At 37.0% G+C, this 22925-nt stretch overlaps 2 protein-coding genes across 2 annotated transcripts; both read left to right on the forward strand.

Annotated features, from left to right (window-relative positions):
* Positions 1-1887: 1887 nt before the first annotated feature.
* LOC104417951 lies at positions 1888-2430 on the forward strand. The gene has a single exon (XM_010029136.2). It carries the CDS (start codon positions 1888-1890, stop codon positions 2428-2430), a length of 543 nt encoding a protein of 180 aa, XP_010027438.1.
* Positions 2431-5606: 3176 nt separating this feature from the next.
* On the forward strand, positions 5607-18642 carry LOC104416020 (protein CHROMATIN REMODELING 24). Its single transcript, XM_010027466.3, has 22 exons — positions 5607-5950; positions 6090-6251; positions 6757-7700; positions 7777-7907; positions 8001-8055; positions 8353-8481; positions 10035-10142; positions 10249-10304; positions 10386-10476; positions 11486-11620; positions 11711-11788; positions 12943-13152; positions 13231-13302; positions 13856-13936; positions 14012-14130; positions 14986-15097; positions 15596-15664; positions 15820-15914; positions 16219-16347; positions 16798-16863; positions 17223-17355; positions 18034-18642. Exons 3-22 carry the CDS (start codon positions 6981-6983, stop codon positions 18193-18195), a joined length of 2751 nt encoding a protein of 916 aa, XP_010025768.2. The 5' UTR covers positions 5607-5950; positions 6090-6251; positions 6757-6980; the 3' UTR covers positions 18196-18642.
* The last annotated feature ends 4283 nt before the right edge of the window (positions 18643-22925 follow it).

A 22925-nucleotide genomic window follows, 5' to 3' on the forward strand; every position in this document is an offset into this window, starting at 1 on the left:
ACTTTTGAGAGCTTCGGGAAAAACACACATATAACTGTGGTAGCTAAACATGGGGTGACATGAGACATATAATCTACCTATATGTGTTGATCTAATTCATTTAAAAGTTGCTGGGGCACACCTTTTCATGAAAGACATTAACTTTAGTAGACCTACAAGGGACCCAAATTATGAAATAGTTCACGTAATTCACGTGAATGTAAAAACTGTTCCCGTTCATGTCAATATTTGGAAATGAGACTTATCTTCCAAAGGTTAGTTCCATTCCCTACTTTTTATGAATAAAATTCCCTGATTCCATGCCTACATGTTTACTTTTAATACAACAAATCCAATGGTTATTCAACTTCGCCAAACTAATCCATGAGAAACCATGCCTAAATAAATACACAATAATAATGTATATGATTATAGATGAACAAGAGAGTAATTTACAATAATTAAGATTCGTCAAGTAATTGGAAAAAGTGTCATAAAATTCATAAACATATTACATTGATATCAACTTTTGTCCTAAAATTATTGTACTTGTATTAATTTAGTCTTAAAACTTTTAATTTAGTGTCAATTCAGTTATTTTGGCTAATTTTGATCGAATATTTCTGGCATGGACGTTGGCTAGCTTATATGGTACCCAAAGACTAAATGGATAATTTTCAATATTATTTTAATAATTTTTTGATTTTCTTTTCTTTTTTCCTTTTTCTCTCGTTTCTTTTTTCTTTTGTTGGTGACCAGTCACCAATCACCGCCCATGGGGAGGCCAAGCCCTAGCGAAGGTCAACCTCACTAGATATGGCTTAGGCAAGGACAGCTCGAGCAAAAGCTCCCCACTAAATCTAGTAAGGCCACCCTAGCATAGGCGAGGGATGGCCTCGCTTGGCAATGTTGACCCTCACCTGGTTGAGGGCACGAGAGGGCTTCCCTCGCCAAGCCAAATTTGGCAAGGTCAATCATTGGCCACGGTCGGTGGCTGGTCATTAACAAAAGGAACTAGAAATGAGTGAAAAAAAATGGGAAAAAGGGAAAAAAAAAACAAAAAAAAAAATAAAAAATTATTGAAAATAGTCCACTTCGGTGCTATTGATGCTACGTAAGCCAGCCAGTATCCATGTCAATGAGGCCAAAATTGATCGGGAGAAATGAATTGACGTCAAATCAAAAGGTTTATGAGTAAATTGACATTAAGTCAAAATATATAAAATTAAATTGACACTATTAAAATGTGTATGACTAAATTGATGCAAATTCAATAAATGGAGGAGTTTTTTTACACTTGTCCCTTGAGTAATCAACCGTTATTTCTAAATTCCCTCTTTGAAGTCAACATAATCATCAGGCATCGTGTAAGTCACTCATTTTCCCAGTCGCATGGTAATTCATGTTTATATTCTCTAAAAGATCATATGTTTAAATATTTTATTTTTAACCGTGTCGTAGGTTTGTCCACCAAACCAAGGACTATAAATTAAATAAAGACAACTAATGACGTAAAGTTAATGTACGGATCTTTGATATTTATAGGCCGCAAATTAATTACTGCCACCTATAAGATGACAACAAATCACCTCTCTCTCTCTCTCTCTCTCTCTCTCTCTCGTTTTGTGGGTTATGGTTTGTCTTTAACCATTTTTCTCGTGGACAACTTTTGAACATGTCTTCCCTCTGATCATGAACTCGTGCATGACAGATCTCATGCAACGATAGAAGCTAGAACAACCCTTGTCGAGATCAACCTTGTCCGATCCATCTGATCACATCACGTCGAGAGACTTGCGGATTGGAGTCACGATCGAGTACATGGATGGTAATAACAACGAAGAGAAAATCTCTCTTTCTTCTCCATCGAAATCTTGATTTCGGGTCCGCGATCGAGAAGACAGATAAATGCCAATAGGAGACCCGAGGGCGGGGAGGGCGTTCATATGGCTCGTAGCTTCCTTCATATTGCTATGCTTAGCCATTGGCGGCGGCTTCCTCGTACGGTACATGAGCCTCCCTGAATCCACATCTTCGAGTTGGCTTCTCTATGCCGGGATGATTTTGGTGTGCTTTCCATGGTTCTTTTGGCTTCTCACGTGTAGTTATCGATGTATTTCTCGAACATGCGGCTTTCGATTTGTTTGTGGAGGTGGCGACGACGCTGGTGGCACCTCCAGCCACAGAATGGGTGGCAGGGGAGGGGGCGGAGGTGGATTCGGCGGGAGCATGACCGGGAAAAATAATGCGGCATCTGGATCCGTAAAGAAGAACGGTTCTAATGTGGATTCTCCGGGAAATGGTGGGAGGCAGGTGCATTTCGGAGCCGCCGTTGTAGCGAACGAAAACGATCACAACGACCAAAATGGCAATTCGTTCCATGATGTGTCCATTAAATCGCACGAGAGTGAAATGCCGCTCGCTTCATCGATGGCATCTGGAGGGGGATAATTAGATCACCAGGAAAAATCTTGCGAGTTCAACATTTGTGATCAACTCTAGCCAATGACGATAATAGGAGTACCGATTTCAAGTCTAGATACGAACCGGGGCATGGAAGAGGAGACCTTGTGAGTTTGGCAACATCATCTGCGAGAAGGCAAGTCATTCCGTCACTTGAGGTTTGTAAATTTTTCCAACTTTTGTTCGTTATGTACACATGCTATGAAGAGAATTTCGTAAGTCATAGTAACGAGCCGCCCATTTCAAACTTCAAACAGATCATACTTTGTATAAAAGTTGTACGAGGATGATTACTTGGAATAGAACTCTCGATGTTCTGTGACGACAATCGTTTAAGCTAATGCAACTTTATGATGATTAGTGGGAACTCTTATGCATGTCTTGTAAAATCCCATCATCCTCATGATGAATCTTATTATTGCCTTTTCTCTAAGTTGGGAAGTCCAATATGTTAAGGAGGTCGGTGGTTTCATCTAGCTAGAGAATTTAGCCTTGCATGAAACTCTTTTTTACTTACTTTTTGTATTGCTAGCACAATCGTGATGATCTGGGGTTGCTTTTTTGTCCGGGGAAGGGGGCACGCAAGCCAATTCGAATCACAGGACCTTAACTCATCCACTTTTCTTATTAATTACGTTCCACCTAAGGCCGAAAAAACAATTTACGTTCCCCACTTTAATGCCCCATTCGATTACAGGCCCACTTGATTTCAAACTCACGACACCAGACACTTTCGTTCTCGTTCGCTTTGAGACGTTATAGAACTTTAGGTGATCATTTGTTGTCATCTCTTCTTCTGCTCAAATCAAGTTTTTGGATGCCATTATGGCATAATGCTTATCTTTTTTTATTCTAATTTAAGAGTAGATTAAAGCAAAATCAAAAGCATATGGGATAATAATTTATCACCAGTATATTTCTCAGATTGACTTTTATTTCTCGTGAAGTTTGGCTTTTATTGTGTTGCTTTATAGGTGCATCATTTGGAAATTAATGTCATACTTAATTGAGGTTTCCCATTGAAAATATTCGACTATCATTTCTTATGGGCTAAAAAACTTTGTTCTGCTCGCCAAACGAACTATTTCCACAGATGAAACACCATCTTTCTTGTTCCACTTGTGCAGGAGGATCTGTAAAATGAACAGACATTCTGTACAATAAAACCATAACCTTTCAGATGAAGGGTAAAGAATTTGGCACCTTTAAGTTTGAGCACACCTTATCAGCTTGCATTAATTTGAAAGAAAATGGCGCCCCGAAAGGTCAAAATTTGCGAAGTTGGGAAGATTGGTTTTTAACTCAAGGCAGAGAAACTACAAGTTGTGTAGATTATGTAGATCTTAGACAAATGGCAGATAATCTGCCGAGATTTTACCTAAATTATTACTCGAGCCGCTCATTGAAAAAAAAAAAAGTTTGTTCAGGCCAAGGTTCACCGTTTCCAAAACATGGGCAAGTCAAGATTTTCTCTTTATGTTGCACTTCGTAACATAGACGAGATGGGAAAGATATGAAACGAAATCGAATGATCATTTCAATCTCTTTCTTTGATGAATTACGAAATTGCATTGAATTGATAACTTTTATATTTGATGATAAGAAAAATAAGATGGGAATGGAACGGGACAAGAATCTCAAATATACTTTCACTTTCTAGGAAAGATTTTATTGTGGTACAACATAGTTATAATTATAATATAAATTATGAAATTAAATTATAATAGATTAGTAGAATAATACAATAACTAAAAATAATATCAACTGTTCCTCATGCCTCGCCTAGACCCGACGTACTTTTTTAGGCCGAATTCAATCATTGGGCCCGTGCGGCTTGGAAGACTTTTGGGGGGCCTAGGCACCATATATTTGGTCACAGGATCAGTGACCGTAAGTCAATTGGCGAACGGGGAGGGTGGTATGACCGACGTTTCGAGTGCCAACGATTATCCATCAAGCAACCGAGTCATTCTATTTATATACATTGATGCCCGTTCAATTAGCCAATGAGGAGGGTGATCCCTTCTTCAATGAAGAAGAGTCGCCATAGAGGCAAAATTCCTCTCATATTTTAAAAACGTTTCCCTTTTTTTCTTCACATCCTCAATCTTGGATACAAGAATCAAACTAAAAGCGTCGATACTCTCCCTATTTAATATTGCGAAAATTTAGGATTAGGTGAGAATGTCCAAGTAGAATAAGTATTGGCAATGCAGTGAGTTGGCTCCAAGATTAGTCAATTTAATATAACAAGTTCCATCTTGTGAACAAAGATAGGGCTCTCATTGAGCAATGCCTAAAACCTATAGTTGGAGACATTGCTAGGAACATATTATTCCTTTTTGCTAAGTTTTCGTCTTCATCTATTAATGATTTGGAAATGTGTCTAGGATTAGATTATTTCAAATATATTGATAGAGTTAGCAACAATGACATCAACATTCTAAAATGGTGAAAAAGTCTTCTAATTATTACTGCTATAGCTTTGCGACCTATTGACTCTAATTGCATCAACTGTACCTTCACAGTCTACATTTAGTATTAATCAATGCATCTTTGAAGACAATAGATTTGGCTTCTCCCATAAAAATTTAGAGCTGACTGTAATAAGGCATGATTGGGTTTTGCAAGAATTAAGAAAGTGTCCAATAAGGATGGAAGGACAATTGAACATTTCTATCATCTAAATCATCGTTGGGGAGACCATGCTAAAGACATTGAATTTTGTTAGGCATTCTCATTTAGTGTAATTTGTACAAATTGTAATTAGGCCATTGTCATCTGTAATATCTTTTATAATTTATCGTATTTGTATCTCAAAATGATTTAATTGAAGCAGCGTTTTTCATTATTTCCTCACTTCAGTTTCTTATTATTTTCAAACGCGAAAACATCATGTTTTGCCTTTGTTCAACCAGCGGCAAAGTAGTTAATCATAGGCCTAGTTTCAATACTCAATGAAAGGGAAATAAAGGAAAAGAAAAGTTCATCCTCTCTACAAATAATCTACATTGACACTTGCATAAATGATTCGAAATCATTAACACATATTCCCAAATCAATTGGACCAATCTTCTCCCTAAAAGAGCATCCAGCATACCGTTTTGCTAGCATGAAGGCGAAAGAGAGGGAGGAACAAATCGAAAAAGCCCCTAATTTCCGCTAAATCCCCCACTAAAACCTATTATCCAAACCAGTCTTCAAGGCAAAATTCTCCGTCGCAACCATCAAACGCCAAATCCAAATTTAAAAAAATCCAAATTTCAAACGCCCGACCACAAGCGGGAAAAGCACCCAAACAAAACAACCTCATTTTTTCCGCAAGCTTTCCAGAAGAGAGCTAAGGTCGAGGAAAGGGAAATCCGCTGCTGCAATGGCGAGTCGAAGGAAGCCGCAGAGCCTCAACGACAGCCACTACCGCCTCCTCCAGGACCTCACCGGCCCCCGCCCTCCGCCGCCGGCGTCCCCCGCCCTCGCCGCCCTCCCTCGCCGCCGGCTTTTCGTCTGGGTCCGCTCCTCTCTCCCCGCGCCGATTGGCTCCCGTCTCTTCGTTCCTCGATTAGGGTTCTTGTTCTTTTCTTTTTTTTTTTTTTAATTGCTTTGCGGTGGAGTGATGATCTTTCGGGGGTCTGTGGTTTTCGGTGCAGAGTTGGAAGAGTCATCGCCCGAAGACGATCGTGGATCGACGGTTTTCGGCGCAGAGGCGGATGGGCCGTCGTCGTCCGCCGCCGTCGAAGGCGATCGTGATCTCCGCGACGATCACGCCGTTCCTCGGTTCTCAGCGATTACGGAATTCGACTCTCCTCTGGGTACTGTCTTCTCGGTTCCTCCGTGCTTTTTTTTATTTTTATTTTTTTATTGCTAATTTGTCTGCGATCCTGAGGTTGCTCCGATGCGTGTTTCTAACTTCATCTCCTCCATAAACCAGTGTCTCTTATCTGCTTTTAAAGAAGAAAATTTTGTGCCTTTGAAAGTCTAATGGATTATGTTAGCTCAAGCCAGCTGATATTCTATTTCACAATTAAGGAAGCTTTTTAAGCATTTCTTTTTAGAGCTCTTTAAATTTTCTGCTGAAATGTTGAAGTTGTCGATTGATAGTCTTTTGCAGTATTGTCATTGGCCTACTACGGGCCTTCGTTCCATCATGTTAGTATTAGTCCTATACTTGTAATTGAGGTCTATTAGTTTTGGCCTAAAAGGAGGGGAAAAGGCCCTCTGTAGTTGTCTTTGGCGATGATTCTATCCAGAAGTGGAGATAATGCTTTACTTAAACCCTTAATATAGTGCATTTGGGATTTTGTGGGAGACTTGCAGAAGAAAAGATCACGAGGAAGGTCGACACGGAGGGAAAATGCATTCGAGAAGTTTCATCTCAAGACTTGGATGATTCCGAAACTGGTGAAGCTGCCCTTGAGGCTGAGTTCTTCAGTGTGACAGAGGAAGATAAGCCAGCAAAGATTAGAATTGAAGGGAGGCGTCGCCTCTGCAAACTTTCTTCACGTGACAGTGGAGAGGAAAAGATTGCGACGAAGGTCAACATGGAGGGACCAAGCCTTTGTGAAGTTTCATCTCGAAACTATGATGCTTCTGAAACGGGTGACGTAGCCTATGAACCCAAGTTCATTGGTGTGACAGAGGACAAACAGGCAAAGATTAAAATGAAGGGGAGGCGACGCCTCTGCAAACTTTCCTCCCAGGATAGTGCAGATGCAGATAATAGATCCTCTCACGAAGAGTCAAAGCTCTCTGATATTACCGATTTCGATTCCCCACCGCCACCCAAAACTTGTGGGGAAATTGGAAATGATATCAGGGATATTCTTAACGACTTATCCTCCAGGCTTGAGCTGTTGTCAGTTGAGAAGAAGCGTGTTCCTAAACAGAATGAGACCTTCCAGGATCATTCTCCTGTAGTTAAAGGTCGGGCAGTTTTTGAAGGGAATAAAATTGAGGTGCCCGAGTATGCTAGTGCTGAATCCTCATTTTCAATTGCGTCCGAAAACTCTTACAGTGACTGCACAGATTATGGCGATGGCAATGTGATTGACGTTTCAGATGACTCTGTTGATGATGTACTCCTGGATGATAAAAAGGATTTTATCTTGACTGGCCTGAAATCCGAATACAAATTACCCGGCAAAATTGCGAATATGTTGTATGCTCATCAAGTTGATGGTTTAAGGTGGCTTTGGTCCCTGCATTGTAAAGGAAAGGGTGGCATTTTGGGTGACGACATGGGTTTGGGTAAAACAATGCAGGTGCTTATGTGGCAATCGTCAACTATTGTTAATGGCTGATTTTGCATGGTTGATACAGATTCAATTTTTGTTGCAGATTTGTGGATTCTTAGCTGGGTTGTTCCATTCCCGTTTGATAAGGAGGGCACTTGTTGTGGCGCCAAAGACTTTGCTTTCTCATTGGTTGAAAGAATTATCGGTTGTAGGACTCTCTGAAAAGACAAAAGAGTGCGGCTGCCTGCTTTTTAACTTTAAATACTCTGGTTGTACTGGTGCGCTCATAATTGTTTCTAAGAGATAGTGTCATCATTTTGTGTGCAGGTACTATGGGACTTGTCCAAAGGCTCGTCAATATGAACTGCAATATGTGCTTCAGGTTGTTGTTTTTCTGTTGCTTGGTTAGCTCTAGGGAGTCGGTCAAGATAATTTGTGCATGATCATATGTTCATCATTCAATTAAATATCTTGTTTGCAATTAGTATCTTTCATGTTGCTATTAATGCCAAGTTAGAATCTTAAATAGTTCATGATATTAAGATCAACAAGATATTTGCTTTCTGGTTGGAGTAGTCTTTCTACACTTCTTTATCTAGTAGTTACTAAGCAACTTTTTCTTGCTCTATTTGTCAATGCGCAGCTTTTTGATGATTGATTTCAATTGTGTTGCTTGTAGGACAAAGGTATTCTTTTAACAACTTATGATATAGTGCGGAACAACTCAAAATCATTGCGGGGCGATTTTTACTTTAAGGATGAGCTGGATGAGGACAGCATCACATGGGATTATATGATTCTTGATGAGGTGGGTATAAAGCTGTGAAGGATGGTTTCCTTACTGTTGAATTTAGCGAGTTCCTTAATTAACTGTTCATTGTAGACATGTCTTTTTTGCCTTTTATGTAGATTTTTTTTTGTAAAGCGCTTTGATAATTTGCAACCTGCTTTTTAAAGCATTCGATTTAATTGATTCGAAATGGAGTTGTGGGAGAAACCCTTAAAATTGTTGTGCCTATTCTTGATTTGAAATGGAGTTGTGGGAGAAACCCTTAAAATTGTTGCACCTATTCTTGATTCGAAATGGAATTGTGGAAAAAATCACTGAAATTGGTGGAACAAATCATTAAGATTGATGTGTCAACTCTATGTCACCTTAATGTTCTCTGTAAGTTTCATTTCTCATGGAAAGTCGCTGCACCTGCAATATGTTAGTCTGTTATAAATGTGTACGTTCTATTTTTTTCCCAATGTATATCTACTTCCTCTGAAGCCCTTTCATGAGGAATATAAGTCTTATTAGATTAGGAAGAGAAAAAGGAAGGAAATTTATTGGTAACGACACTGGCAATTGATATGAAGTCAGTTAGTAGCTCGAGAAGACAATAACTAATATATAGTCAAGACTTCATGTGGCGTACAACTTTGCATGCATGATGAAAATGGATGCCCATCTATTTGAGGATATTGAAATTATTGGTGATGTTGCAGTTGCTGCATTTTAAGGGCCAAAAATTAGAAACCTTATGTTTCTTGTTTGCTTATACATTAAGCATTGCCTTGCATTATTTTTCCTTCTTTTTATGTTGAGCATGTTTCAAAGGTTAGGAGTTGCACAAAATTTGTATGTGGAGAAAGTGCAGGGAGGGAGACATAGGAGAGATGGGCATGGTTGGCTTCATGAGATGCTTGGCAAGATCCTCAAGGATACATGTTAAGTCCTTGACTTGGGTAATGAGATATCAAAGAGTGGGGGAGTACTTTACACTAGTAATACTTGTCCTAGTTACAACATCATTTGCATTTCAATTTAATGTTCAATATCTCTGCAAAAATATGCGAACCAATGTGGAATATCCTAGATGTTCTGCTATATGTGCTATATGTATTTTTTGCAGATAGTGTTATTGGTGGATGAGACAAGTTGGGAAACTTATGGGGAAACTGTACAGGAATTGCTATATGTTTTTGTGCCTTGCCTGTACACCTGGCATATTTGACTCGCATGTTATTATTTAATGTGATAAATCTCTTGAATATCCTATGTCAAGCTAGGAAGAACCTTAAACACTTCTTTCTCTGTTAGCACTTCTTCTGTATTAAAACGGAATAATTTTGCATTTATCTCTTATATGTAATTAGGTAAATGCTTAGTTAACACTTCTTCCCAACCATTAAGCTGGGAAAGAGCCGCTAACTTATTTACTAGTGAGACTGTTTTTCTCTTCCTTTTTTCTCATTTAGATCATGTTATCTGTGGGACATCCTCTTCCTATTCCTACGCACAAATAGCATGTGCTTATCAGGACTTGTGGTATGTACTACTAACAATAATATCTCACATGATGTTGACAACTCCAGGGACATCTTATAAAAAATCCGAGTACACAGAGAGCAAAAAGTTTACTTGAGGTACCAGCTGCTCATCGCATTATCATTAGTGGCACTCCAATTCAGAACAATCTAAGGGTAATCCTTAGGGCTGCTATTTTATGCAGTGCTTTCATATCTGTTATGTCTTAATAATACAGTATACTTTTCTAATATTGTGTGCCATTTTGTGATGCTTAAATAGGAACTATGGGCGCTATTTAACTTCTGCTGTCCTGAACTACTGGGTGATAACAAAGTGTACTTCTCCTGGTTTCTAAACATCCTCATTATCATGTCTTAATTTTTTTTTCCTTGGTTGAGTTTGAAATATTCTTACAGCTTTAAAGAGAAATATGAGAATCCCATACTTCGTGGAAATGAAAAAAAAGCTTCAGATAGAGAGAAGCGCATTGGTTCTGCAGTTGCAAAGGTATTGAATTCTTTTTTAGCAGTATGTCTTTTGTACTTTAATGTAGTGGTTTCTCCATTAAATGATTTGCCATCTACTTGCCATAGAGTTAGAAATTGGGCATCATTAAGTCAGATGAGTCAGAGCAAGAGTTGGGAATATGGGCTTGACTAAGTCAAGTGAATTAGAAATGCTGTATAAACAGCATCATGGAGTCAGAGTCAGAACAAGAGTTGGGAATATGGGAATTACAAGAACATCGTATAGAGTGGACTCCATTATATCTTTGTTTTGACTGAGGCCGCTCTCTGTCCACATGAATCATTGCAGATTGCTGATATATGCTTTCCAAGGAACAAGTTTAATGGCAGGAAAATTAGGACAATGGCTCTGAAACAGGAGTGCCTTACTGAGCATATTTCACACTTCACGGTCTTGCAACTTATAGATTTTCTTTTGGCCAGTGCTAAAAGATTAGTAAAGCACGCAATTTCTCCAAAGAGGCCCTATAACCTTGGAAAAGGCAATGTTGAACCATATTGCATAGTTTTCTGGTAAATCCTACCAAATTAAATTCTCCGTTGGAAATATGAATTGCAGTCTTGAAAGTAAGATTTTGTTTGTTCATTGTCTTGTGCTACCGTAGTTTCTGTTGACTATAAAGCTTAGTAATTTTTCGTGGTCTATCTTATTATGCGGGGACTTTACAATTCATTAGGTTGTCTAATTCTATAAAAGACATAAGTATCCCTGCATGAGAAAAAAATGAAGCCACTTAAGAAAGTATTGGTACTGTTGAAGTTTGAGCTAATAGATTTCTTTAAGTTGACCTTGTCTGTTGATTATTGTGCTTCACTCAATAGTTTCTTGTAAGTGTTAACTTTCATTTCTCTGTTAATCATGTGGGTTTTTTTTTTTCTTTTTTCCTTCTCTGGTTTCATATTGTATATCAGGTAGTAGCTTGCTTTACTTCTGTAGAATTTGTGCCCAAAAAAAAAAAGATATGGTGGAGTAATTCCTTTTGCAACAGGAGCTGAGGGAACGCATTCAACCGTACTTTTTGCGACGCCTTAAGAGTGAAGTATTTCGTGAAGACGATGGAGAAGTTGCCAAATTGTCGAAGAAGAGTGAACTGATTGTGTGGTTAAGATTGACAAATTGTCAGGTACAAGTTGCATTCTTCAGCCTAGGCTCTTATTGCACAGTGTTGGTCCCAGGGTTCAACATGCTGATCCTAAAATTTTGACATTTGCAGCGACGACTTTATGAAGCCTTTCTGAACAGTGAGATGGTTCTTTCCTCCTTTGACCGCTCACCACTTGCTGCATTGACGGTATCCTCTGACTGTTAACCTTTGTCTCGTTCTTTATATGTGCTCTAACTTTGTCTGTGCATGGGTAATGGCTCATAAAAAATTGAAATATATTCAGCATCCATTTATTATGCCTTGCTAATGTATGATACACCAAATGGCATGATGCATTCTCAGGCAAGTGATGAGTGATTGAAAATAAAGTTTCATCTCATCTGTTATTTCCATCTCTTTGATTGCTAAGAGGATAGATGCGAATCCTATTTCCTGACTGTAAGTTTATCATTCTTTCTATGCTACTTAAGCCATTTTTAGCAAAAAGTTAACTTGTTAGAGAATGGGCCCCGATATTTGGCATATTTTTCAACACTTCCTCTTGTGTTTCGAATGTTACTTACATGTGAAACATAAGTTGTGGATGTAATCACATTGACAAGATTACCAAAGACCAGAACTATGAAAACTAAGGGCTTGTCTTTTTGTGCCTTTTAAAATGCAAAAAGCAACTTTTTGCCTTGACACCACAATTAAAATTACTATCCAAAATTTCGAAAAATTTCGAAAAAATTGTATGGGGATCCACGCGTCAAAATTTGTGTACTTTGAATGTTTTCAGGTGTTTTAGGCTAAGGAAAAATGAAAGTGAGTCAAGTGCAAGATTTAGATTTTTTGAAAAAAATGAAGGGATATGTGCAATGAAAGTCCTAAAACTGGTCATAAAAGTGAACTTTTGTCATAAAACTTATTACGAAAATGTAATTGAGTCCCAAAACTTTTCAAATTGGTTGAATCAAGTGTTTTCATTGATTGCATTTTTTGAAAGTTTTAGGACTTGATAGCACTTTTGTGACAAGTTGTAGCACTTGATTGTACTTTTAAAAGTTTCGAGACTTGATCACACTTTTTGAAATTTTAGGACTCAATTGCACAATTGCGATAAGTTTTAGGACTTCTAGTGCACTTATCCCAAAAATTAAAGGACATCCAGACAACGCCTGATTAGAATAATAGTAAGAGAGAGTGCCAAGACTCACTCTTGACCTGTTTCTTTTCCAAAAACTCAAGTTGTTAGAAGACACGTAGACAGTCTATATCACACATTTAATTTAACAGTACTGTTTGGTTTGTTTTGTTTTCAAAACAAAAGCTTATAACTGTACACTTCTTTTGATCAGATTTTGAAGAAGATATGTGATCATCCACTGTTGTTAACAAAGAGAGCTGCTGAAGATGTTCTTGAAGGGATGGATTCAGTGGTTAATCCTGAAGATGTTGGTATGGCAGAGAAATTGGCGATGCATGTAGCTGATATTGGTGAGAGAGATGAATTTCAGGAGACAAATGACATAATATCATGCAAAATATCCTTCACAATGTCATTATTGGTAGGTTCCTGCATATCTATATTTGATTGATGAAATTGAAAGAGCCTACCATAAATACATTTTGATGCTCTTTTATAGGACAATTTAATTCCAGATGGCCACAATGTGCTTATCTTTTCTCAGACTCGCAAGATGCTCGATCTTATCCAGGTTTGACTTGGCTATGCTTGGAACTACTTTTGAAGATGATTAGTCAAGTTGTTTTGGGGAATGCAATGTTTATCCTTTGCTGGCACATCTGATTATTCCATGTTGATTTTAAATCTCACAAGGATGAGGGTACTGGTTTTTTATTCTCCACTGATACAATGAGATTCTCCACCGATACAACGAAACTATGTTTTGATATCCTGTGGTGGTTGATTTGCATATTGCCTTAAGGCTTTTTTTTCCCTGCTTACGTTACATTTGGTGAAGTGTTGATATTGTTTTTTGAAAAAGAGATTTGTCACAATATAAAATCAGTTGTCGAGAATTAGCTTGTTGGTTGTGAAAGTCTATTGAGATCATGCTGAACAAACTATGCTTATTTGGAGCTTTTCTTTGTGCAGTATGTAGTTCGAGATTTTAATTTTCCCCTTTTCCAAAGTTCAATATTGATACTGCATTTTTTAGTTGAAATATCTCCAAACACTTAGGGAGTAGTAAACTGTTGATTGGCTCAATACAGGCGATTGATTTTTCTGAATCCTTTTGCAATTAGGATTCCTTACTGTCCCGTGGCTATGAGTATTTACGCATTGATGGTACGACAAAAGCTAGCGACAGGATCAAGATAGTAAATGTAAGTATTTCGCTAATTTATGTCTGGCTTGTAAATTTGACGTGCTTATGTGCTATTCTCATCTTATGAACTTAGGATTTCCAAGAAGGCATTGGAGCACCTATATTTCTCTTGACATCTCAAGTTGGCGGTCTAGGCCTCACCCTTACAAGAGCAGACCGTGTGATTGTTGTCGATCCAGCATGGAATCCGAGGTACCACTGCTTATTTTATTGTCAGCCATGAATTGAACTACTTTTGCAAGTACATGAAAGAGGAAAGAAGAAACGAAGAATTTTTATTTATTTATTACATTGTAAAGGTTATATTCAATGCTATTCCTTTATTATGGGATTATTAACTGTTCCACAACTTTTAAGTAGGAATCTCTGTACCGTTTGAGTTCTAACCCATACTTGTCATAGGTAACATTATTATGATAGATGATACAAGTTCTTACCCAACTTTAAGCTTCACACTGTTATACTAAATAATATTTCATGATACCAATATCACTGAACTAATGATGCAGACGCATGTAATAAACATCATGTCAGCCTTGACTTGATCTAATCATCAATTTTGACACAAGTTAACTAGATCCCCCCTTAGTTGACTCATAAAACAAATTGACGCAGCTAAAAGCTATTATTTTATTGATATAATCTTATGTTGTTATTAGCATACTCCCTGGAAGGAAAGGTACTTTCTTGACATTAACTTCTACTCGTAGGCTTCTACATATTGCTTCAAGTTAAATTTACTTGGAGAAACTCTTGGCACAATACAAGTTTGTGCTTGCATTGGCTGTTATTTATTTTCTGATGTCCTAATAATATTAGCACTTACCGCAAATTCGTTTGGTTCTTTGGCAAAAAAGGTGTATTTATTACTTTAAAGCTAAGTTCTTTTTTTTTTTTTGGGGGGGGGGGTGCAATTCTGCCCATCTGTTTTCCTCCCCTCTTTTCTCAGACGTAGCTCAGATGTTTTGCAGCTGTTTTTATATATGAATAAAGAAGCAGATCTTGAGCATATTTCTGTTAGTTTACGTATGCATTTCTTATTGACAGTACGGATAACCAAAGTGTTGATCGCGCCTATCGAATTGGACAGATGAAGGATGTCATTGTGTATAGGTTGATGACATGTGGAACTATCGAGGAGAAGATATACAGAAAGCAGGTTTTGTGTCGTTCAACTATACTATGGTCTCAATTGGTAAAATGGAAAGATAGTTTTGGGGTTTGTATGCAATTTAAGATAAGAGAAATGACTTAAGAACTGTTGTGGTAAACAACGTTATTATATTGGAGCAGATGTTACTATGAAATGCTATGATCAGGAGCCTTAGGTGTTTCACTAGAATTCTTTGGCTTTCGTGTGTTGATGAGCACAAACGATGCATGCCTAAAAAATACCGGATGTATCTGCTACTCCATTTGTCACTGCATGCATTGTCAAATAAACCAATCAAGATAAGATTTCTTTTCTAGTTTTCTCATAAAAAGATAGTATCTTATTTAATGCAATCATGTTTGTTTTTTTATGAGTGAGTGGCTCACTATATCGTATAAGTAGTGTATTGCAAACGTGCCATGCTTGCTCACGGGCATGGACGCACAGGATGGAATTTGCCATGATACCTGTCATTTTATTGTTTCTCCATTCTGTTTGGTTCAGATATTCAAGGGAGGATTGTTCAAAACAGCAACTGAGCATAAAGAGCAAATTCGCTACTTTAGTGAGCGGGTACTTATTTATTTGTATTAGATCATCTCTGATACAACTCTTCAGATTGGGGTTGGGTTTTCTATGTCCTCAATTTCCCTTGAAGAGCACCCAAAATCATGCTTATCTAAACTTGAGGTCAGGGTTGTTTGGACTGATTTCTTTGGCTGTTCCAGGATCTGAAGGAAATTTTCAGCCTTCCGACAGAGGGGTTCGACATTTCTCCAACTCAGCAGCAGTTGTATGAGGAGCATGATCACCAAGTCAAGATGTACTAGCTTTTGTTCTCTACGGTTTAGCATCATCACTGGCCATAAGGGCTATCCTGTTCTGTGACATGGCTTGCTTTCCTCCACTTTCAAGATGTTTGGCAGTTTAAAAGATGAAATATCATAAAGTGGCTGATATTTCTTTCTTTTCTTGAACATTTTTGTCATGCATACAGTTTGGTGGGGACTGGGTATTTGGCTTCTTATTGGTTAAGAATTTTTGTGCTCATAGAACAGCTTCATCATAATTGAATCAGTTTGATTTTTTTATCTCTATGGGTCACTTTCTTGTATCGACTGCCTCAGGGATGAGTCTTTAAGGAGTCACATAGAGTTCCTCGATACTTTGGGCATAGCTGGTGTTAGTCATCACAGTTTACTCTACTCGAAGACGGCACCGGTGCAAGTTGCAGATGAAGAAATGGAAGTCAGATGGTACTTTACCAAATATTGCATACTTCAGCTACTTTCAATTATTGCATTTAATTCAGTCTAACAAATGGATCAGAATGGTTTTCCTTTTTCGTGAATTGTTTAATTTCTTTCTGATTGTCTGCAAATGCATATCAAGATAAAAGAGTTAAAAGCATTAGTGATATAGTAAAAAATTTATTCCCTCGTTACTCTGGATTGAGTACAGAAGTGTTTTTTTGTCTTTCAAGTTCAGGAGTTGAATTCAGACCTGTAAGGGTAAAATTGTATTAGGCCGGGGAAAAGAATCAATAGAAGCTATTGATGGTCATCTGGTGGCATAGTAGAAAAGTAAATGTAAACCATCAAATGTGGACTTTTACCACTATTACTGAATCCTGTATTGTTCAATGTGTGGAACATCTACTATGACATCTGAAATCAATCTCATTGGCTTTCTCACTATGGTTGCAGGATCAAGGCTTCTGCTCTTGTGGGTAATTCATCATCAGGTGCTCCATTGGAACGTAATGTTGATGGGTATGTTGAGAATCATCATGCAATTTCTTGAAGCCAGTGCTTACAACATTATGTTTGTCCCTACCTTTAAATTTTGTTGCCGGTGCCAGATAGAGTTTTAGAAATCCCGAGTGAGTCTGTCAAGTCCCTCCTGCTAAGCTTATTCATGGAGAAGCATGTTACGACTGCATCTGCTTGTCTAAGATTCAATTTAAAATAAGGGATTCACATAGTAATATTAGTAGTTGATGATGGCGAAATGTCACTTCAGTTAATCCCCATCATATTTCGAGTAATTATTGGAATTTAACTTTGAGACTAGCATTTATCATCTGTTGTTTTATCTACTGATGGTAAAAATGAAATGACGACTTTGACAGGGCTGCATATGCTTTCAAACCGAAGGATGTCACACTGAACAAGAAAAACCATAGCCCAGGTAGTTCTGGTAAACAGACAGAATCAGATATCAAAGAACGTATCAATCGGTTGTCACGCATGCTTCTTGATAAGGTACTTCCTATTGGTCCGAGAAAAGTTTTATGTACTAGCTAATATGTTCATCATGCAACCAAAGCTAGCCTTTTAGTTTTAGTATTTCCTTTCCGTCCTTTTTGTACCTTTTTGCATTTAATCATAAATACGGTAATAGTTTAGTAAAGTGAATAACTTGCAGATGAAGCAAATGGTAAGAGTTCCCTTAAAGGGGTCATAATTTAGTCTCATGGAGTTGATATAATAGTTAACATGCAAGCATGTTTGTATGGATTAAATGCACGTCGGAAGTTTAATTTCCTAAACACCAAGTGCAAATAATCTCATATATGAGCTGCCCATCCTAGCTTTGGCTCGCGTCTTACATGGCTCATGAGATCAATGAGTTATTTTGTGAGTCTAGGATTTAAGTATCCGATAGGATTTTCTCATTATGAAAGGTGAATGTCACTTTAGAAAAAAAAAAAAAAATTTGCTTTAATGGACGTTTTAGACTGTTGGGCATATACTTTTCCATAGAAAAATTACGAACAGGAATTAAGAGTAATACCTTTTCTTTTATTGTGATGAATGTAACCTTTTTCTGGTGGTCTTAAAAAGTTGACAGTCCTTGCATAAGCATGCCTTTACAGCAGAAGTTTAGATTTGTGACTCGATAGTTCATAATGTTTGTGACGACCTTCTGAACAAATGCAGGTTACGATCTCAAGATTACCCGATAAGGGATCGAGGATTGAGAGGCAACTCGCAGAATTGAATCTGGACCTTGAGAAGATCAGAAAGGCAGAAAGAACTGAAAAGGAAGTAATCGATTTAGATGATATAAGTGGGGATTTTCAGAAATTTTTGAACGTCTAGCTTTGAAAATGAACTCAGATGTTGGAACTGTAAAGTGAGGACAACAGAGTTCGCGTTACAAAGCGTGAGGGGTTCTTCATTCGAATGAAAGGACTAGAACTTGCCATGGTTTATGGTCGATAAATTACGTGTAATCACAATTATTGATTTTTTGAAATCAATGTGAATCCACGAAATGAAAGGCCGGCATCGACTCGGCCCATGACGATTCAGCTCCAGGTTAGTCATAGTCCAATTGGAAGCGGTTGTAGAGTTCTGTGATATCTTATCACTCTTTATTGTTTTTATTTTTTTGGGCCGGGAGATCTGGTGATTATTGACAGTCTGCAATTTTTTGTATCTCCTGCTCTGTCCTGATATGTGTAGTTCTCTTTTCCTTATTATGTCATACGGCTGAAGTTACAGTAGTCAAATAAAAGCTCCAAATGAACATAGTTAATTTCCTTAGAAGTTGTTTTAAATGTCCCAGGAAATTCCATTGCTCCAAATAAATGTTATCATATCTCAAAGTTTAAATATGTCTGTATCTTGTCCAATATCTACCTGGACGGGCCATGTCTGAATAACAAAGACTGAGAGTTGGAATCATCCAGATTCTTCGTGTCAAGGTTGACGTTCGTGCTGTGTCATGCCAAGGGAAAAAGAAGAAGAGGAATAAGCAAAGGTGTTAATACGCCATGTTTGAGAGAATAATATATCCTTCCCCTGTGGATGAAATAATGGTAGGTTGCCTAAATTTGTCAATGCTGATAATCCCCTCGTGAGTAACTTTTCTTTTCGTGTAAGAAGATGAAGAAAAGCAAAGACTTGAAGAACTCGAGAATGGAGAGAATATTTTTTTGTGTATTCTATTGTCTTCAATGAATAGAATCGATGTACATCTTCAGCAATTATAATACAAGTGTAAGAGTGAACAAGGAAATTAATGATCTTACAAATCAATCTATTCTAGATCTAATCTTAATTGATCTGTACAAATCGGATTAGAATCAATCAAATATTCTGTCAAGCTACGTATCTTCCAACATTTCGTATATTCTCTTTGCTTAGTACTCATATATCAATAAAGAAAAAAAATCAATAAAAGAGCTTTTTCTATTCCGCTGCTTGGTGAATTTAGCGAAGAGTTAATTTAAGTATACACTGATGGCATAAAAAATGAATTATACAACAGTGTTACTAAACCTCAATTTGAAGACTGACCATTTACATTCTCACCATCCCTCAAATTAAGAGGATGATCGCATATGTATATGATATGTTCTATTCATATTCGAGAATCGGGCTGAATAGAAAAAGTTCTCTTTTTCTGTTTCGCTAGGTCGATTTAAGAGAATGCTCTTAATCTTGGGTGGGATCACTGGCACCATTCGAGAATTTACTTGACAGATTTTTAAATTAGCTAACTCTATGATTTTACCTTAGCATTTTTTGGTAAACACCGTTAGTTTCATATCCCATGGTATATTCTTCGGGATCAAGCAATGGTTGCTTTTAAAACATGTCGCAACGTGACCATATTGACGGGTTGAAAATCAATGTACTTCTTATAATTTCAAAATGGGTCACTTCTGATGATAAGCAGCATAGGGTCATCCGATTATTTGGACTCCATTACATTTCCAGCTCTTATACCAAACTAGTACTTAGGAATTTGCTACTACCCTTCTCAGTGTGGTTCTAGATCTCCATCTTTTCACATAATTTGAAATTCGAAGCAATGTCTCTACCCTTATGTATAACTTCAAAATGGGTCACTTTTGATGATAAGTAGCATAGGGTCATCCGATTATCTTGACTCCATTACGTTTCCAGCTCTCATGCCAAATTAGTATTTAGGAATTTGCTACTACCCTTCTCAGTGTGGATCTAGATCTCCATCTTTTCACATAATTTGAAATTCTGAGCAATGTCTCTACCCTTATGTATAACTTCAAAATTAATCAGACTGAATCATGTCCTAAAGATGGAATATGGTCGGTCATTCACTCACTCTAATAAATGAAGACGATTAATACAAACTATTTTTGGCAGACTATTTATCAAAGATTAATCCAAAGCCTATTATTGTTTTTGAGGTAAATGAGTGAGCCTTTGATGTACTTCTAACTCGTGTTGCACTTGCGTGCCCAACCATTCACTGTAAAAGTTTAAGAGACTAGAAAATGACTGGTATAAAAGATTTACGTACTGCATGTCGTACAAAAATAAAAAAAAGTAATATATCTGAATCAACAATTTGTTCTTGAGGTAACTTTAATTATGCTATGGTAATACAGCATGAGTGAACGAAAGCTGTAGCTAAAAAGGGGACATATGCGTGTACCCTTGATCCAAAGCTCCATTTTTAATCTAGTGAATCACCTCAAATTAAATTAATACGGTGTGTGCACTAAATATAACGATTTGGAGGGACATAAGAATACCAAAGATTAGTCTAAAGCTTGATGAATCTGGAACGCATTATATCATAATAAAGTAATAGCAATAATAACCTATATATTCTTTATTTTTCTTTTTGAGCAGAGAATCTTCATAATTCTCCCATAATTATGAGGGTCATTAAAACTGAGATTTTTCTTGCTTTATTTAGATAATGAGGGATTTCCCCTTGGATTTCTCATTAATGGTAAAATAGCTATCAAGCATAACAAATAAGGTTATATAAAGGGTGGTGCCAACGACAACATTCCATATAATTTACTTCTTTCTCTGTTAAAAGGAAGATCAGAAGCATGTCGTCCTTCCCAAAACAACCTTACCCACCTTGTGGTGATGGAATGTGCAATGATCCCAAGGGTACGTGCTCATGTCCCTTTTTATTTATTTATTTCTAGCTTACGGTGTTGTTAATGTACATCAGCCCTTTCCCAAATATGAGCCATTAGTCATTTGAATTTTTGGCCATATGAAATTTAGTAGTGTGCATGGATGACAAGGCATTTGATGTAGTCGAGTGTGACGTCATAATATGAGATCGAGGTTGAAAAATGACTGACCGCAGGGAATCGAATGACGTGGCCTAAGTTGGTGGGCCAGAATGGAGAGAAAGCGAAAGCTGTGATCGAAAAGGACAATCCAACCGTGACTGCTGTGCTGATAGTGAAGGGAAAAGAAGCTGGTTTTGGCGATTATTGCTGCAACCGAGTTTATGTTTGGATTGATGAAAAGGGCAATGTCTGCGAAATACCTATGGTTGGATGAAAGGGAAAAATGTATTTCCGAATAAAATAGCTCATGAAGCTACTTGATATAATAAATTGATACAATTAATCATTTCATGTGGCCTTATTCTATATATTGGCTTTGGATATGAGGCACGAGTGATTTTGACATGCAAGTGTGATCAACGTGTATAATTATTCTTCGTGAAACTTAGTCTTGTATGAACTGGTTATTGTTACCAGAGATCTTATATCAAATTACTAAAGAGGTAACATTTTAACAAGAAAATTGATCTCCTAGACATGTTCATAAAATTAAAAAAAAAATTTGAAGAAGTTATAGAGAGAGAGAGAGAGAATCAAATGGACAATGTATTTCGAAAAAAAAAAAAAAACATGGACAATGTATCAAAGGTACAAGTTGTTAATTATGATTAGCCATTTATGCATTTTCAGAATTTTCATCTGTGGCCTTTTACCAGGCAACTTTAGCTTCGCCAGTCCTTAGAAGTTGTTTTGAATGTCCCAGGGAATTCCATTGCTCCAAATAAATGTCATCATATCTCAAAGTTTAAATATGTCTCTATGTATCTTGTAATTGAACCTAAAATGGCGAAATTGATCTTTTGTTCATTGACTAGTGTTTAGGAATTTAATCAACGAAAGAAAGAAAGATCGTGATTTTAGATGCATTGTCTTTTATGTCTTTTATGTTATGTGCAATTAGTACATTGGAGATGATTTTTTTTTTTTATAAATTAAATATATTTAATGAGTGTTGCGTGGAGCATTTGTTGAAAATGATATTTTTTTAATCGTGAAGTCAATAATTTATGTACCGATATAGTGATCCAACTCTATTTATCACCTAGATTGATCTATGTATACAATTCAAAACTTAAATGCCTTACTTTTTGGATTTTCCATTATTACCCTTGCATCAAAGTGTATCAAAATCAAGACGAGTCACTACTCTCTCTTCATCAAGCGACCATCTAATTGATATATGTTTATGAATTATCTACTCAATTAAATAGCTCTTCAATTTTTCCAAAAAATTGATTATCTGTTGGCAATCGCGCATGCTAGTAGCGTGGGCCTTGATACTAGTCTATATTTTTAATCCAAAAGTGGAGTTTGTCTCACTTTTTGCTTTCCAAAATTACACATTTAATCAAGTAATCACCCTTTAATGCGTAATTACCATTTTGTCTCACTTTTCACAAGGGTCGACATTGTCTTCGACAATAAACAAGTTTTTAACCCATGCTTTTAGACATGATCCTCATTTTCTTCTCGCAATGATATCACTAAATAACTATAAAAAGTGGAATTATCACAAAGAAGTTTTGCCTCGCTTCTAATTTTTCAAATTAACCCTTGCATTATCTAGATTCTAGACCATCTTTTAAAGGTACGACCAAGGACCAACAAAGAAAAAATATATAAGTAAGGGGCCGAAATCTTAATTATTTTGTGAAAATAGTCTAAACATATGGACCAATATGCAATTTTCCTTAATTTATACATCCATAGATATGCACAAGATGAAGAGAGTCAAAAAAA

Source organism: Eucalyptus grandis, chromosome 8 (assembly GCF_016545825.1).
Source record: "Eucalyptus grandis isolate ANBG69807.140 chromosome 8, ASM1654582v1, whole genome shotgun sequence".
Taxonomy (NCBI): Eukaryota; Viridiplantae; Streptophyta; class Magnoliopsida; order Myrtales; family Myrtaceae; genus Eucalyptus; species Eucalyptus grandis.

Bases quoted from the DNA above. Each gene is read 5' to 3' on its own strand.
- LOC104417951 (XM_010029136.2), top strand. From the start codon at position 1,888: ATGCCAATAGGAGACCCGAGGGCGGGGAGGGCGTTCATATGGCTCGTA.
- LOC104416020 (XM_010027466.3), top strand. From the start codon at position 6,981: ATGGAGGGACCAAGCCTTTGTGAAGTTTCATCTCGAAACTATGATGCT. The intron at 11,621-11,710 runs GTACAAGTTGCA...TGACATTTGCAG, and splicing joins TAAGATTGACAAATTGTCAG to CGACGACTTTATGAAGCCTT. The intron at 17,356-18,033 runs GTACTTCCTATT...GAACAAATGCAG, and splicing joins CACGCATGCTTCTTGATAAG to GTTACGATCTCAAGATTACC.